General features: G+C 37.8%; 1 protein-coding gene across 1 annotated transcript in view; it reads right to left on the reverse strand.

Annotated features, from left to right (window-relative positions):
- Positions 1-3,104: 3,104 nt before the first annotated feature.
- The window catches only part of LOC131044038 (U-box domain-containing protein 44), a 58,970-nt gene continuing 42,724 nt past the window's right edge, over positions 3,105-19,350 (reverse strand). The window contains exon 4 of the mRNA XM_057977305.2: positions 3,105-4,889. Within this exon, the coding sequence (XP_057833288.1) occupies positions 3,388-4,889 (1,502 nt within the window). The 3' untranslated portion in view covers positions 3,105-3,387. The remainder of the gene's footprint in view (positions 4,890-19,350) is intronic.

The raw sequence follows: 19,350 nt of genomic DNA on the forward strand, positions 1-19,350 counted from the left end.
ATGCAAGGTGTGAGAGCTTAGACAAACCACATGGGCCTTTTGATATAATGATTCAAAGAGATACCATCTCACGGAATGCATTTTTTGCAATAATACACAATCGATGTTTTGAAAGAGCATAGCAACTTCAAGCAAATGCACTTGGCTGATGCAAAGCCAAAATAGTGACCTCAACTCCTCTACGAACCCACCATGTTTGATGTTGAAGCATAAATAAAACACTTGCATAAATAAAAGAGATGTTACTCTAAAGAATGAAATGATGTGATTGCACCGTAAGCACAAAAATGGAGGTTTTGAAAACAAGTTACGGATATGCATCAAAGTATTATAGTTGGAATTTCTCAAGTAGACACGATTGCAAAACGTGTAAGCTTACACGAGGTGCGTGATCAGGTGCTTCAAAGAGAGATCACAGCATGGGATGCAGTGATTACAGCACTTTGAATCAAATGAATTTGTTGAGAATACTTTAAGGTCTTTGGAGTAAATAGAGAAGGCACGCAAACAGTTTGACAAAATGACACAGAGAAATGTGGAAGTGAAGACAAAGCAAGTAGATCGCTTAGTAGAGTTCCTCAAGACACTAAAGCGGCAACCTATGAGAATCATAAACAATGAACCTAACTTGTTTGAAAGAACGACTTAAAGATTTGTCATCTCATGGGATACAATGATTGCAAGTCCTTTGGAAAATGAAATTGGTGAAGAGGCAATAGAAATTCCAAGAAATTGCATTCATCGGCATCAAAACAGACACTATTTGGAACAATGCCTCGAAGGAATGCCCTCATGGACAGCAATGATTACAAGTTCCGCACAAAATAGAAAATGGGAACCTTTGAACAGGTCATGGACATCCATCAAACCATTCTGCAGGGGAGTTTTTGTCAGATATTATAGTTGGAAATACTCTGGTAAATGCACAGACAAAGTGTAGAAACATTAATAAAGGCATGTGAACTATTTGTCAAAGTGTCACAATAGATGCCTTCTTAGTAAATACATGTTGTGCACCAAATCCATCAAAGCATAAAGAAGTTGTGTTAAATGTTGAAGCCGCTATCATGCCTGCAAAGCATGGAAACATACACATAGGCAACACTCTAACAAATGCCTTAAAGAAACACAGCCTCGAGACATGAATGTAAAGGGTCGTCAGTTCTATATTGCCTGGCATTATCTTTGTAATTGTGACTTTTGGTCAAAGCTTTAGTTGCGGTTAGAATTTTGACCATTTTTATGTAAAAGTTAAATATTTTTGAATGCTGCTTCAAAGTGTAAGAATAACTACCTTGTTCTAACTTTGTTAGTTACAAATATGAAATAGGTAGTTATGTGAGAAGAGGTCTATAAATATGGGACCCATGCAATTGTAAAAAGGTTGGGGTGGCGGGTGGGGGGGACTTTTTACAGAGGGGAAACTCTGCAGAAATTTTTAGAGAAACTTGTAATGATATTTTGATTTGCATTATGTATAGAAAGGATTTTGGACTTGCGTATTTCCAAAAGGATAATGAAGAATGCATCTTAGTTCGTGTGTTGCCAATTTCTCGTATGTCAAATTGGTAGTCTTTTTATGCAATAATGATTTGTACAATTTATGTGATGATACACAAGCAACCTTTGGTATCTTAGTTTGAATGTGTTAGAGTATCCTATCTCTTCGTATGTTGAGATTTGTCATTCTTCTTTATCATCATCTCATGGCTAAACTTATTATGTTATAAACTCCCCTTGTAATTTGTTACTAGTTGGGAAATCTCAGTTGATATTCGTGTGTCTATCATTGGGGTTTCTTTTAGTCATCTTTCCCTAGTTTTGTGTTTTCTCCTTTATGTACTTTCAGGTTAAAAGTACACAAAAATCCCAAATAACCCAATCATACAAGGGAGCTGCCCCTCTCAAATGCAGAGGAAGATTGTAGTTTCACTGCAATCTCTCCAAGTGTTGGAACATTTGTCACTGCTCTTCGGGCAAACAGGGTCAGTTTCAGATAAACAAACACAGTGACAAATCTGTTTACCAACACCATACAATTTGGAGTGGCCCATAGAATGTACAATTCTTTTACAAATGTGTGTTTTCTATACTCTTTGTTATCTATCCTCATTCTTGTATTTTCATTATGTAACTCTAGGTAATTGTTTGCCATTTGTTCATTTTACACACACACAATTTGCAGCAAGAATGCCTTCTATGATTTATATTTGATAAATTTCTCTAGAAAAGTAATAAAATACAAACATATGGTACTCTACCAGAGAAGATTTACCCAATGGCCTGCAAATATTATTTCTTACAGAAAATTGCATCACCCTCTTTTACGAGATTTTGAAATGACAGGTTATTTTCCCTCATCTCCTCAAACCCCACAATTAGATACCCAAAAATGATAGGCATCCAGATCAGGATCAGGTAGTGCATTGTCAGTATGGTTGCTAGAGCATCTAGACTGTAATGTAGATCTAATTCATTTTCATTTGGGAAAGCAAATGCTAAAGAGCGTGGCAATTAATTAAGTTGCCACTGGCTTTGGAGGAAAGAATTCACTTTAATTCTACAATCTGTCCTATTCTCTTTTAAAACTTCAAATCCCATATAAACTTCATGTCACTTGCACATGGGTATCAAACTGAATGGAAACATATTTTAGAGGTGGGAAAACAAATCCCAACAACCATAAGAGCATAAACCCATCTTAGCATGGATCAGATACGTGCCAATGGGTGTCCAAAAGTCCCAAGGTGGATTTCCTATGTTCTTTCATTTGTGGTTTGATTACCTCTCTGCACATAACAGATCCATATTGAGGCTTGAATGTGATACTTTCATGGAAAATTTTGTTAAATTTTTATTATAAGAGTTACATATCTATAAAAATGTTGACCTTCAATATCTCCATGCATCCAACCACCTGCCTACACACCCCCAAATATCCAAGTTTAAGTGGGCGATAAAGTATGTCCCTGCACAAAAATCTAGGATAAAAGTAACTCCTCTCACTGTTCTAAAAATTTATTTGTAATCCACTTTTATGGTAAAATTCTTGCACAGCACTTCAAGGATTTTAAATGCTTTGTGTCACAAGTTGAAACCTGTAGTAGCACAAGAAAGAAATCTCATTATGAAGCCCAGTCGTTGACTGAACAATTACACATTCAGTCATACGATCAAAAATAATTTGGTCATACAAAGATAGATTATGGTTTAAATAATAATACAAGCAGTTCATGTGGTATCTTATCTGTAAAGAGCATTTCTTTAGAGTGAAGGTGAACACAGTACAAGAATATTAAAAGTAGAGGTGACTAGCTTGATAATTTTGCGGTTCAGCATTTAGAAACAGCCAATTTTGTTTGAAAAGTGCTTCAAGCTGAAGGAAGATCAGAAATAGCTTGACTGACTTTGAAGAAGTTGGAAATATGCCAAGATTTTGGCTGCAAGAGACCTCGTTGCAGGAGTTCCTTTCTGGGCAAGGTCAATGAGTGGCATTTGGGCTTGATTCCCATATTCTAATCTGTAGCTTTCATTTCTGAAAATTCTTTCGAGGATCCATACAGCTTTCTCTTGAGCTGCTGCACTTCCAACAGTAAGAAGCCTTAAAATAGGTCTAATGCCATGTGCCCCTGCAATAGCATTGACACCCTTTTCCCAAATCTCATCACAAAGTAAAGTGGACAAGGCATCCAGTGCTGCTTCATCTGCTTGCCTATCTTTGTCGTCCAACACCTGTAGGAGTGGAACAAGTGCTCCAGCCTCAACTAGACAAAACGATGTTTTCACCGAACAACAACCACCATGGACTTCACAAATCAGTTCAGAAGATGGAGAAATACAGAACCAACTACGCTTTTTGGACACTGGAGTAGTCAATGATAGGGAATTTTGAGAAAGTTGTGCTAGTGAGGTTGATGCTCTGGACTTGGCAATTGGAGGCCCACAAAGAAGTAATTGCACAAGTAATGGTATTGCATCATGCTCCACAGTTAGATGTTGTAATCTTTTATCTGAAGGAATTGTGAAGCGAATCAAGGCTCCTGCAGCATTCTCCACCAAATGATTCTGTGCCGACCGAACTGCAGTTTCAGTGTTATTTATGTGAAGTAAACTAACTATTACTTGCAGAGCATTGGCTTGTAAAAGAATTTCTGTAATTATGCTATCATTTACTGGAAAATTGCTGATGATACCCAAAACAGCAGCCTTTTCATCCTCTCTAAGTGATACCAAAAGAAGTTTCACCAAAGCAACAATGTAAGTTTTTCCAAGTTGATCTGCTAACTCTCTTCCTGATCCATCTTGAGATAGGGAGTAAAGTAACTCTAAAGCACTTATTCGAAGTTCTTTGTCTTTGGCATGAAAAAATGGTAAGAGGAGCTGTATTGCACCACTTTCTCTCATTTTAAATCTAACCTGAGAAGCCATTTGTGGGCATGCCATACCATTAAGAGCTTGAAGTAAGTGACCCTGAATAACAGGCCCAACAAGGTTCAAAAGTGAGAGTAACTGACAAATTATATCATCATTTTCCAGAACGCCATCTGACAAGTCACATTTCCATTCATGACCACTGTTGGCAACAGCTAAATTTGCCAGTATTGCTGCTGCTGGCTCTTTCAAACTCACCAGAACCGAGGTAACAGAAAATAAAAGCTGGAGAAGGGGAGGTATGATTCCAGCATTGATCATATATTCTGTGTTCTGGGAAAGAGTAGATAAATTCTGCAAAGCTCTCAATGCAGCAAATTTTGCTTCAAGTTTCCCTGACATATACATTTTCACCAAAGGGGATATTGCCCCTTCATGCCCCAAGGCAGCTTTACTTTGATCTGTGAGCTCCATTCTTGCCAATGCACTTGCCATGAGAATCTTAGTCATATCCGAACCTAGAGAGAAAGAACCATCAAGAACAAAAGCCAACAATAAAATAGCTATACTGCAATTCATTATTTAGCGAAAAGAAATCATGCATGTCTGTGTAAGTATACACACACAAATTGATGAATGATAGATAAATAGATATTAAACTCCATTTTCATCTTGCAAGCAATAGATAACATTTGTAGAAGAAAAGCAATATATTGTCTAACTTTCACAAGCCATAAGTTGCTTTGTTGTGGCAACTTATGTCTAGATACCTGCCAAACAAGGAAATCTATCTTTCTTTTCATGCATGCGCTATAAGGCCACTAAGTGAAATGGATATCTGCTGTGTAAGAAATAGATTGTCTAACATTCACAAGCCATGAGTTGCTTCGTTGTAACAGATTTATGTCTAGACACCTGCTGAACAAGGAAATCTATCTTTCTTTTCATGCATATCTATAAGGCCACTAAATGCAATGGATAGCTGCTATGTAATGAATAAAATCTTTGCCATCCCTATTGCCAACCTTGCATAAAATTCATAGCAAATTGAAATAGACCTTGAACAAGCAAGCCTACAACTGAACATGGTAGTCTGTCAAGATTCAAGTACAACAAGCCTTTAATGTCAACAGAGATAGACGTGCTAAAACAAGTATAAACATTGATACACATGAGGTAAGGGAAAACAAGCAACAAATTGTTCTATAAAGTTCAAAGAATAAACACTTGTTTCCTTGAAGTGCTATATTTGAAAAAGAAAGGAAAAAGGGAAGGCAACAAATCATTACATAAAGAAAATAACTGAAATAAAAATTGCAGAAAACATAGAGAAAACACGATAGACAATATGTACATAGGGAAAACCTACATTACTAGGTCCTCCATTTCAGCTCGCCGTCCCTGTATGGGTCTGAAATGGGTCCCGGTTCAGCTTGGGTATACCCACCAGTACACTCATGGTAGCCCCCGAGTATCCCAAGTCCCCTTTGGATCCTTCACACTGGAGCGTTTGGGCCGTATCCTGGGCATACCTAGAGAAACCAAGCATAACCATGGCCTGTGGGGCCCAAAAAACTCATACAAAAGCATATTTTTTTAAAACAACTCTCCCAAAAAGCTTTGGTCACCCTAAAGTGAGGACATAACAAAGTTTTCACCTCATTTGATAAACACAAAAGGCCAAAACTGTATTTTTTTCCTCTAAGCTACCATTGCTGGGGTTTGAAGGTTGGTTCATTTTTTTCAAAGGCAAGGGCTACAAGAGAGTTAAACCTACACCAATATAGGGGAGAAATAGCCACACAAACAAGGTTTAACCAAGAAAGGTGAGTAAATATTTTATTTTTTTTTTAAGTTTTGAATAATTTTTTGAAGTTTTTCAAAATTTTCCCAAAAAAAATCAAAGTTCTTTTAATTATTTTTTAGTAAGTTTTAAAAATGTTTTTGAACTTTTTATGCATAATAAGGGGTTATAATGCTGTTTTTTTCAAGTTGTAGGGTTGTTAATTTGTAATGGTTTTTGTTTTCGGTTCATACAAAATTGCTGGTAGTTCTACTTTAGTTGCCGCAAATGTAGAAAGTTCATTTAAATTTGATTCATTATTACCTCTTTGGCGAAATATGACAATGATTGAACAACTTCCTAGAGATAGAGGTTATCTTTGGCATTGTAGCCAATGTGCAAAAGAGTATAAGAGCTCATACTCTCAAGTGAAAGCTCATTTGTGCAATATTCCTTTACAAGGAATAAGAGTTTGTCCTACACCAAACAAACAAGGGTTGCCAAAGCATCAAATATTGGCTTATATTAAAAAACAAGAGGGTGCTGGCATAACAAGTAATAAATCAAAGGCTCTTGCACATCCTCTTGCCAAGAAAAGCTTGCAAAAACCTACTAGTGGCATACCACAACCAGCTGGCCCACATCTTTTCATGCCAATGCCAACATCTTGTAGAGATGAGAATGTTTTCGCTTCGCATAAAAGAGGCCCATTGGAGAAGGCCTTCAAGAATGAAGCAGGGGGAATTGCAAATCAGAACATTGTTTGTTCCATTTATGGCAATGAGATTCCTGTCAACCTCATTAAATCACCATATTGGCAGGATATGGTGATAACCATTTCCAATAACACCTTCTAATATGTTAGCCTTGGGTATGAAAAGGTGCAAAACACCTTATTTACAAAAGAGAAAGCTTCAATAGAAGCATCATTGAGAGCAATCAGAGATACATGGCTGAAATAGGTGTTTCCATCATGTTTGGTAGATGGAAAGCTTGCAAAAATAGACCATTGATCAATGTAATAGCAATGTGCCCTAAAGGGGGCAATGTTTTAGAATGCAATGGATTATGAGGGGAAAGTGAAAGATGCAAGTTTCATTGCCAATATCCTTATAGAATCCATTAAAATGGTGGGCCTTGAAAATGTTGTCTAATGTTAATGGACAACACTAAATATTTTAGGGCAGCTAGGTCTAGAGTATGGTCACATTTTTTGGACACCATGTGTTGTCTACTCACTCAATTTAATATTGCAAAAGATTGGCACACAAATTGAGTGAGTCAAACAAATCTACACGGAGGGTGAGGATATACAAATGTTTGTGACTAATCATCATATTTCACAAGGCATCTTCAAGACCACCTCCAAGTTGGAGTTTTTGAAGGTAATTTAACTAATTTAAATTTTATTTGTTAATATATATTTTATTTTTTAATTTTTAATTTTAATTGTCAATATGTGACATGTATTTTTTTACACCATGTTAGGTTGCCGAAACTTGATTTGGATCTCACACAATCATCTTAAGACGACTTGTGGAGGTGTGAGAGGCATTGAATTTCATGGTCATCAATAGCTTGTGGAATCTATGAAGGCAATCAAGCACAAAAAGAGCCCAAAAAGTAAAAGCCTTGATCCTAGATAATGAGTGATGGACTTGTGTAGAATATGTTTTAAGTTTCATTGAGCCCATCACTAGAATGATTAGGTATGCTAATACAAAATCGCCAATGTTTGGGTTAAATTTACGATGGCATGGATTCTATAGTTGAGAAAATGAATAATATAATAGAAGCCAAGGAACAAGACCCAACGAAAACATTTTTCAAAAGAGTGCAAAACATCATTATAAACCATTAGAACAAGATGACCACACCCTTACATCTCTTCTCATTTGCTTTGTTGCCAGATTATTATAGCTAAGAGATACTTTCCTTGCTGAAGAGGGTGCCACCATACAGAGATGCAGAGGTTGCTATTGGCTACAAGGCTGCATTTAGAAGGATATTACTAGATGAAGACATCCAAAATGTTAGTTTGAGTTAGTTTCGCCACTTCATATCTTCAAGGAATCATGATGTTGCTGCTCTTCGAGACAAACAAAAGAAAGATGCTCGTGATTGATGGTACATACATGGTCAAGGATCTATTTACTTGCAACCTCTTGCAATTAAAATTCTCTCTCAATTATGTATCATTTAGCTTTCTATTTTTCTCATTTTTCATTCACTGCTATTGATTTTATAATTTATGTTTTGTATTTACAAAATTAAATACTAAATGTTATATGCAAATTCAATAGGTTGTGAGATCTTCTTCAACTGAGAGGAATGGAAGTGCATGCTCTTTCATCCACTTTGTTAAGCACAACCATTTGTGTGCAAAAAAAAGTTGAGGATTTGGTCTATGTACACTCCAATATTTGTCTCTCGTCATATGACACTTGAATACAATGAAGGTGTGACAAAGATTTGGGATCTAAGTCCTAATGCTACAATTGGACATGTTGTCGAAGTCTCTGTAGATGAGGCACTTCTACACATGACACAACTAGTGGGAGTGGCACTCCAATTGCTTATGGTTCAAATGAAACTGAACTAAATGTTGACTTTGATGCTTTTGATGAAGAACAATATAAGACTATAAAATATTGATTGTAATTTTGAATTTTAATTGTGTAATGACATTTTGATTTGACAAATCATTGAATTATGAATTTATAAGTATTTTCATTTTGCAAATTTTGAATGAGGTATTTGAATATTCTATTTATTGGCAATTATGAGTATCACTATTGTTATATTGTATAATTCATAATTTTGAACACACACACACACATAGCCGAACCCGTACTTGCACTCAAGGAAAAAAATTTGCCATACCCAACACCCATACCCATACTGACACCCATACTTGAATTGATAACTTAAGGGAAAACCCTTTCATTAGACCTCCACAAATGTTTGTATACACAACAAACATATAAAGACCCTAGATTTCACAATATATTCTTCCTCCCTTTCTTTCCATAATGTCTCACATAGGTATACAATGCAATAATGTACCCCTCGTGCACAATCTTCCCTCTAGCACATACAAATTTATTTACTACATGTTCACTATATGTACTACTTCATGATTGCTTATAGTTAAGCAATCTAAGGGGTTGGTGAATAGGTCACAACCTTTCACCATATAACCAAAAGGTTATAAATAAATTATTTATTTATAAAGATAAACTCTAAGTTACCGAGTACGGGGGTCAAGGGCTGGGTGCGGATTAGAGTTCAGCCTAAGTCCACGTCTAATATGGGTGCGGGCCAAGGTTTGTACTAGATTCGGCAGCCTTAAGAAAAATTAAAATACAGCTATTTTGTGTTGTTTTTATTGCACGATTTCTAATCTTTCTACAATTTTTTCCTCATCTATACACCTCTTTCCCTTCATTCCTTCTGTTAGGACTAGTAAATTTTGTCCTCCACTGGTTTGCTCTTCCAAGACTATTGTCTCAGGTGTAAATTCTGATAAAATTTTTGGCTAAGTGTTTAAGCTTTAAACACCTAGGATTGGCTCAGTCTCTATTTCGCTATTGACTTATTTAGCCGGTTTTGTCTTTCATGGGGTCCATTTTATGGGTTCATATTCATACTTACAACTGGCCCCTTCTTTTGTTCCCTAGGATGTTTTAACCGATTAGCTAAGTTTATCCCCAAGGCCTAATCCTACTTTCCTAAGTTTGAACTGCATGACCCTTTGTTATAATTCAATTTCCCCACGTGGTTGAAGTTATGCCTTTTAGAGTCTCCTTGTTTCACCGTGGCCTTTTTCAGAGATCTCAGTATTGCCACGCAGGTGTGTGGGGAAGGAGCAGATGATGCATTGGCCCCACAATCCCGCGAAGTGATAGCATGTTGCCATGACATGTGTGCGGGTATGCGGGAGAGGAGATAAAGGATGAGGCCAAACAATATATTGACCCCGCATTACCGCAGAGGTAATGCAAGGTAGGTGAGACTTTACGGGTATACCAGGTCCAAGAGAATCAATGCATAGTGGTCCCTACTAGCCAACATGGCATGTGTGTGTTGATTAAAGGGGAATCTGAATGTAATCTTCTTGCCATGTCCAAAGGGTCAAATGAGTTGTTCGTTGTTTTGTGGTGCCATATTGGATAGGGAAATGCTGATGAGGACAGTCAAGGTACTTTGACCCTACTGAACGAAGTGGGGGGTTGATAAATAAGGCATAAAAGAAATAGCATGCAAAGAATGTCCGTATCGTGACAAGTTGAGATTTTAAATATTATTCGTGCTGACTAATTACCTGTAGAAGATCATCTTTGGATAGGACAATTAGAAGACTTCATATGTGATAAGCCCAAGGGATTGAGAATGACGGCATGAAAAGTTGCATGGGTACAGTTGATCGATTGTCATCAAAGGAAACTGAACTAGAGGTTGAGTGACTGCAAAGGATAAGTTTTAATCCTTTGAAAAGGCATAAAGCAGAAAAGGTGTTTTGCATGCATGATACTGTGGGTTTAGCTATATTTAAAGCTTCTGAGCTTTTTTCTTAAGTCAATGACCAATGTATTGGCTTTGATGTGTTATTAAACTTCTATCCATGCTCATTCGAAAGGAATTTCAGAAATGAAGCGCATATACAAAGAGAAGGACTGTATGTTCACAACATGCAAATTCTATGATACTGGGTGGATGATACTTCAATAAACTGCTTTGTAGCTAAAGGGATATTGAAAGGCAGTCTCAGTTGCTTAAGGCCTTTCAAAAGCAACATGTCCTCAGCCCTTCATCATCAAATGACTAGGAGGAAGAGGGAACCGGAAGCAGAGCAAGGAGGATAGGGGAAAGTTAGCGGATCCCCTTTTCTAATCCCCACATTTTCTTTTAAGCGTCTCCTTCCGCTTTAATAGCTTCTTTTCTAGTTCCATGAGTTCCTCCTTTAGTTTTGAGGATTCTTTCCTCCTAGTGTTGTGGAGCTCCTCTTCTAGTTTGATGAGCTCTTCTGCTAGCTAGTATTGTGCAAGTCTTCCACCCTCAGAGTTAGAAGTAGCACGATGGTGGCACGTAGCACGATGGTGGCACAGCTCAAAGCAATTGAACTTCAATAGTATTTTATTCTCCACCTAGATGGTTTCTTGTACATATCATCCAAATTTTGTCTTATTCTGAATAGGAGTCTTATTTTATGCTTGTAATTCATAAACATGTCAAAAGGAAGAAGGGCCAGTTGTAAACAGCCTGAAGCTTGTCGCATTCCTTATTGTTATAAAAGGAATTCTAGGGCTATTGTTTTGAGAGAGTCTAGTAGGTGCATTATTTTGGGAAAAATACTACTAGAAATGGTAGTAGCAATGTCTGAGTCACGAACTAAGTCTAAAACAAGGAAGAATGTAAACATTCTGATGGGCAATGTCAATTAGTTTATGGTTTGTCATGGATATTTTTGTAGAGAATTGTCTCCATAATATACTCCTTATCTTACATAAATGACAATATTAAGGGTTCAATTATTTGTCTTTAAAAAAATCTTGTGAATGTGTGATATTGTTTGTGGGTTCTCTTTAAGGAAGAGATTAATTTCCTTCATTTGTATTTCAGTAATGTTGAGGGTATACTATGGATTTTGTAAGAATAATCCCTATAGTAACAATAGGGGCTGCATTGATGTCAAGCATTAGTGCTAGTCAAGCTCACTAATTAAGATGAGCTGTTGTCTAATATTTGCATTTGGATAGGCTCTTTGACTCTACGCCATGGATTAGGCACTGATCCGCTGAATTAAGAGTTATCTCATTTCCTCCAGTTTTAGCTTAGGGTTCTGCTCCCAATTGTTGTAAAGTGATTAATATCAAGAGCGTAGCTGAATTAAGAGTTGTCTCATTTCCTTGGTAGATTGTCATTGGGATTATCTGCTTAGTTGTCTAAATGTATAATGTAAAATGTGTTAAATCTTTGACATTTTTGGTGCACCCGCCTTGGTTTAGCAGAGCCAGAAGTGCAGAAGAATTTAACCTATGGTTAATTCTTGTTCATTGGCCTCTGAGTCTAGTTGTCTGTGGATAGATGATAAATCCTTAGGATTTTCTATGACATCAGTTGGAATCACCAACAAAAATGGCGACTCTACTGGGGAGATAAGTAGCAAATTCATTTGGCAAGGAGTCAAGAGTGTTTAGGATCTGAAAATGGTTTCATATCTGGAGTATTCAACCGGGAGAAAATTTTAATGCAGCTAATTTGAAAAGGATCGTGTGAATTTGTTGTTGGGAGAAGCCCAAAATGAATATATATCTCAAATGGCTTCTGGCTGCTTGAAATTTGTTCCTCTACTAAGGAGGTCGCGACTCTGAATTAAGAACCTAATGAGGCTGTGAAAGAAATTTCAAGATCTACTATATTTTCAGTCGGAAAGGGAGAGTCTAGCAGTTGCCGTAAATTTTCCAGGTATTGTCATAATTCTCAAGAAATTGATACTATGTTGATAATAGTTATGAAAATGAAAAAATGTTAAGTGTTTGTTCCCTTTAAGTGATTTGAGCGCTAAATTAGGGAAGGATTGTTGTTAGTTTCTACATACTTCTCGGTTGTCATTTGTTTCCTATGTATTCTGAAAAGAGGTATGCATGTTTCCTAGAGTGAGATCTTAGTTGTTGAGGTCAGGTTTAGTGTGATTCTAAGATCTCTTGTTGTAAAGAAAAGGTTGTAAGAGCATAATTGTCAAGATGTATCATCAATGTGAGCACCCTTGTGTGGGACTTAATATAACCACACCATGTAATAAACCTCAGTCACGTAGTAGAAGAAGTTTCAGCGCTGAAAGATATAAGGCTATAGACTTTAGTAGTGTTAATGGTTTCCCACATATCATACCACCTGAAATCAGAGATAGGCTCCCAAAATTCAGCAGTAATATAGATGAATCAATGGATATACATCTTCAGCAGTTTAGTGATTTGATAGATAATTATGAAATAGATTTCGAGGTTGTGATTATGAGATTATTTGTGCGATCTTTGAAAGATGGAACCAAAGTGGTTTTCAGATTTGTTGCCGGGATCAATTAGTTCTTGGGAGGAGTTTCAGCAAGTTTTTAATGAGCAGTTTGGTGAAAAAATCTGTATATCCTCAGTCCTTGAAGACTTCATGGATATTCATATTGAGAATGAAGAATAATTTAACCGAAGTTTCATGAAGGCATTAAAGAAGATTCCTCAGAATTGCAAACCTCAGGATGCAATGGCATTAGTTGTATACTTGGGTGCATTTGACACAAAAATGAGTTATAGACTGACGAATGAAGACCCAACAAGTTTGCACGAAGCTTTTCAGATTGCAATGAATAATAAAAAGGTCTCCAAGTATGGAATGATAAGATGTATTAAGTTAAACCTAGAAGTAGAGCTTCGAATAAAAATAAAAAGTGTAATTCGAGGAATGATAATCTATTTCTGATAATTGCCAGTCCATTGTCCTAAATTGTAGTTTGCCCCAAAATGTTGCAAGTAACCCAGCAAATGTTACTCAGATGTCATGTAGAAATGGAATATACATGAGTGAGTTAGAAGTGATTCAAAATCTAACGAATTCTTATATGCCAGTCCAACATTCAGTATACAATCAATTATCTAGTATACAAGTGCCTAAAGAAACTATTTCATATGAACCCCAGATTAGTGGCCAAAACAAGATAGAGTCCACCGATATAAACAAATTTGATCATCACAGTTTTTGTCAGCAATATACAGAGATAATGCATTCCAGAGCGCATTTGCAATCTTTATTTGACCATAAGACTATGAGAGTTTTAAACAATGACAACATTGTGTTGGAAAAGGCTCATAAGCATTTTTATCATTACAATGATGCAAGAAAAGAATGTAGGAGCACTACCACAAGTGAAATGATACATCCCGAGAAAAGAAAGCAGGGGTTGAACTATGTTGATGCAGCTAGAACCATAGAAGAAAACCTTTGATTATGATAGTCTTGATTCACTTTGTGTGACCCTGCAAGAAGATATGAATCATATCACTTGCCGCCTCAATGTTCATAGTTCTCTTTATGAGCCAGATCTAGGAGTGTTTGTAATCCATGAGCGTGATGATGAACTTGATAGTATTGATACCTTTGCTGATAAAGAGGATGGAGGCTTTGGTTCTTCTCAGACTATTGTGATATGTGAGGATGATTCTCTTGCTCAAAATGACTTGTATGGAGTAGAGATGGAATCATTTGTTGAGAACCATAATGATATTAACATCACAATGATTAGTGATACTTGTTTATTGATGAATGATTTTAAGTTGAATGTGGATAATATCGATCAAGAGTCAGTGACTATTTCCGTGATGAGTTTCAGTGATCCAGGGGAATTTAAAGATGTTGGATCTGTTAATTTGAATGAGGATGAGCCAGACGACTTCATAAAGAATGATTCGGAGTATGGATGTTTCCGTGGTGATACAAACACTGTAGCAAGGGATTACAACAATGGATCTGAAGACATGAATATTGCTAATGACATAAGGATATTATATGAATATGTAGAGACCAATGCATTTTGTGAGACTACATGTGATGGAGATGCAGACCAAGAGGGTGTTTATCAAAAGAGGAATCCTCATGAGAATATATGTAGCAAGACAATCTCAAACTTGTATGAGCTAGTATTGGAAAATTTTCATGAGGATATATCTTATAGTGAGGAAGTGAGGGTTGAGTGTATAATTAGGCCAGAATCATAAATACTCACAGCTGATGAAATAGGTAGTTTGTCCCTACAAGACATGAAATTGTGCAAGAAGGGGAATGAGTATGAAAGTCTAGGTATGCACTCTTGAAAGCATGATATGGTGCTATTACAAGATGGACTAGCATATGAATGTTTCTCCTTCGATACATTCGATGTTCCATGCCTTGGTTCACAGCAATACATTGCTAATGAATGTTTTTGTCTTCAGCAAACAAATGGTAAAGATAAGCAAGAGGTTATTTGTATGGTTGAATATGGGAGCTTAAATTTTCCCAAATTAAATGATCATCTCACAAAAAATGGCATTGAAAATGTTAGTACATAATTCTTTGTTGAATATGATTTCATCTTGTTTGAAAGATGCAATAAGGCTGTTCCATATAGAGGTGAATGTGTTCAGTTTTGGCATGATTACATAATGCAAAATCAAAAGGAAAACAATGATGATGACAAGTGCAATGCTGTTTTGAAAAAGGTTAGTGATATTGTGTTTGATTAGTTGACTGTCAATGATATCATCAAGTCAGTTGCATTGTCACGTGATGTGAATCAGATTTTTGACAAAGGGGAGCATTGATTTTTCCTTTTTGGTGGCCTAGGACAACCAATTGAAAAATGGATTTGATTTTTGTTTTTGAATAAGATGTCCAATGGATATGGCTTGCATACATCCCCAACTAGAGCCGCTGTTAGGACAAGTAAATTTGTCCTCCACTGGTTTGTGTAATGTCCCCTTTTCCGCTCTAGTTTGTTTTGGGGTTTGTTGGCCAATTCTGAGACCCATTGGTTAGTCAGAGGCAGAATTAGGGTTCCTATCTTTGGGAGGATGTTTTAGCAATTTTGATGGCTTGCATGTTGGAATTTCATAGTTCTGATTCTGGATTTCTTCTAAGTTTTCAGAGAGCTTCGCGATGGTGTGACATGCAACTGAATCTGGGCACTTTTCCAAACTTGTTATTTTTAGTAAGTGGGGGCGATGACAGCTTATTTTTCTAGGTTTTTTGGGGTTTTTAGAGAGCCTCGCGATGGTGTGACATGCAAACGAATCTGAAGAATTTTCCGAAACTTACTATTTTTAGTAAGTTGTGACGGCTGCTAAGAATGTGGTTAAAATGCATTTGGACACACTTATTATTTTTAGCAGTATGCCATTTTTAGTAAGAGCTATTTTTTAGCAGGGTTTCAGCAAGTCAAGATGGCTATTTCCGGCAGGTCAGTTTGAGCAGTTGGTCTTCAAACATTTTTGGAGCTATTTTGGCAACTCTGAGCTTATGTTAGGCGACTTCATGGTTGAGGAAAAATATTTTATAAGGGAATTATTTTTAAGCCATGATGGACTCCTTAAAAGAAATAAGTTAATTTTATGAAATAATTCACTTTATTACCTTGGACGCCATAACACACTTTATTGATATTTTTTATTAAGTATATTTGCTACCTTGAGGGGGTCAATTTGGTGGATAATTTTGTTTAAAGTTGGAATATAACTTAAGGCAATATGGACGATTTATTAAAGGGATTGCTTAAGTTATATTAAAGTCATTTTCTCAATTATATGTTGGGCGCTCGCATTAGGTGTTATTTGCATTTTAATAAAGTGTGTTGTCTAGGCAAAATGGGACGACTTGGTGAAAGGGATGAAATGAAATGCAAATTAAAGTGAATTCGAATGTCATTGTTTAGTCCCACAATGGAGGGTAAAGGAGGTTCGATTTGGGAGAAGGTTATAAATAAGTGCCTTGGCCTTCATTTGAGACTATCCAAGAATTTAATAACAAAGTGTTGTCGAAATGTTGTTGGAATGGTTCGAGGAATGCTTACCTCCTATAGACTATTTGCTTAGCTTCTCGCATGAAAGATAGCGACTAGTTGAGCTTGGGGACTGTTCTTCACTCAGAAGAATGGATGGATTCATTGCTAGTGTGTGTGTTCGAGTTTTCTGATTCTGGAGTGTTGTGTGTGGATTTTCAAGTTGCTGGTTTTGGTGTGGCTGTAGCATGTTTTTGTTCATAACTCTTTGTCCGGCTGTCAACTCATTTTGGGTAGTGGCTCATTCTCTTCCTATGTCCCAGGCAATCATTCTTGTAAGTTGGTAGAGCTTAATTTGATGTATTTGTTTTTTTATATGCAAGTCATACTTCTGCCCTAGCCGTACCATGCTGGGCTGCCTGGGAATGTGTGCAAGAATTCATTTGGGGGTATTTGATGCACTTTGTTGGATCTAGATTAATCGCCTGTCTCATATCTTTCATTTGCAACTGTTTTGGGGTCATTCCGTTAGTGTGGGCAAAGTTATGAGCTTTTTGGTGATTTTTTAGTTTGCTGGTCTGTGCTTTTCCAACGTGTGGTTTGCATTTTCAAAGTCTGAAGTTGTTAGTGTGGAATGCATTCTTGGTGTGGTAGGTCTATGTTGGTTTTGGGAGTGAATATCTTATTATTTGCAGCTGTTGGACTTGTTTGTAGTCGAGAATAATCAATTATGTTATAGTGTCGTCATTATGTTGTGTCATCATCGGTAATTGTGTGTTATGGGAGTCAGTTAGTTCACCCGAAGGGTAGTTGGATGCAACGGTTGGTCGCACCCCCTCGGGTATTATATATTGTATCTTGTTCCCTCGAGAAATCATCATTGTAATTGGAGACTATATGAAGGAAAATATACTTGTTCTTTGTAGTTATAACACTTATCTTATGGCATACTAGCATCGCTTATTATGTACTGTGCATTTAGCATCGCTTATTCTGTACTGTGCATTTACTTCTTATGTCTCTGAAATTGTTTCCATAGGAGAAACATATGGTGCCGTTGCCAGGTCTAATCTAGGCATACATGGCTGAAGGATAAATGGGTCAACCTATCCGCGAGAACATCGTCGATGAGGATGATGAACGACAAAATGAATTCTATGAAGGAGAGGATGCATTGACGAGAGACTTCGTAATCCGGTTCCGGGCAGCCATAGAAACCTTCGTGTGGAGAGAGGCGACACGGGAAGGAGGACCGCAAGGTGCAATGTGGGACGCTTTCAACATCAGTCTGGTGGCAAACATACTGTTGCACCAACTCCCTCGTCTCCTGGCCCAAGCATCCCTCGCTCACCAGCACCGAAGGGAGGAGATTGAGCAAGAATAGAGATGACAGCAAGTTCTCCATAATTACGAGGAAAACAACCGGCGATGGGAAGAAGAGCGTGATGAAAGATGCCGCAGGGGAAACTAACTCCTGAACCCCTACGGGAGGAATAAAGCAATACTGTAATAATCCCGGCACAATGTTGACATAAATTGTGGCCAAAAGGGAAAATAATAAAAGTTCTTTTGTTTTGTGTACATGATGTATGCTTGCTATGTACGGAAGTGATTTATGCCCAATATGCTAAATAAGGACAAAAATAAAAAAGATACAAAGTGACGAATGGGAAGTGGCACAAAGAGCGTTGAATCTCAGACAGCAAATAGAATGAAGGCGTAGGCTAAGGCAGCTTGCCGAGGGACGACCGGCTGAGGGGTTGCTCAAAGGGAACCCAGGAGGTGTCACGGAGGTTGCGGAGGCAAAGATAGACGGAGAGAATTAAACTCTCTACACTGTCGTAGGGTTGCCCAAAGGGAACCTAGAAGGAGTCACGGAGGGTGCCAAAGGAGAACTCTACAGTTCGCCAAAATACCACCGTAGGGTAAGAAGTCGCAAAGAGTTGGTGGAACAAACAAGGCGAAGTCTAAACCTGATCGACGCTACCAGAGACCTACTAAAGAAGTTGTCCATTTCAGAGGACAACCGGAGGGAGACAACCAACTGGAGGGAGACGACCGAAGGTGACAGTACGGCCGAAGGTGCCAGGGGAGCACAAGGGTACCGTACGGGAGGCAATTGATTCGGTTTGGGGTCAGCAACCTTCTCCGGAGGACCCACGAGTGGAGGGTCAAGTGCAGGAGGCGAAGGCGGAGGATCACCAGGTACAAGCACACAAGGCACCGGAGGAGTGAGACCCAGCGGTGGGATGGCAAGTAAGCAGAAATTGCCAAAGTTCACAGGTAATGGCAAGGAAGATCCTGTACGGCATTGCCATACATGTGAAACAATTTGGTCGGCCAATAGGGTGACTGATCATGACGACTGGGTGCAGCAGTTCCCAGCCACGCTAAGAGGAGTTGCCATTGATTGGTACTCTGACATGGACAAAACTGAGATTGACACATGGCAGAAATTGGAGAAGGCATTTAAAGCAGAATTTCAGTTGCTAAGAGACGATAATGAAATCTACGGTACCAAGCAAGGTACTAAGGAGACCGTCTGCGCATATAGCCGAAGGCTAAAGGAATTGTTGGGCAAGATGGAAAGCCAACCGGCGGATGGATTGAAGAAACGGTGGTTTGTGGAAGGATTGACATCCTCCCTGCGTAGAAAAATGAAAATTGTTCC

This window comes from Cryptomeria japonica, chromosome 6 (assembly GCF_030272615.1).
Source record: "Cryptomeria japonica chromosome 6, Sugi_1.0, whole genome shotgun sequence".
In the NCBI taxonomy this organism is placed as follows: Eukaryota; Viridiplantae; Streptophyta; class Pinopsida; order Cupressales; family Cupressaceae; genus Cryptomeria; species Cryptomeria japonica.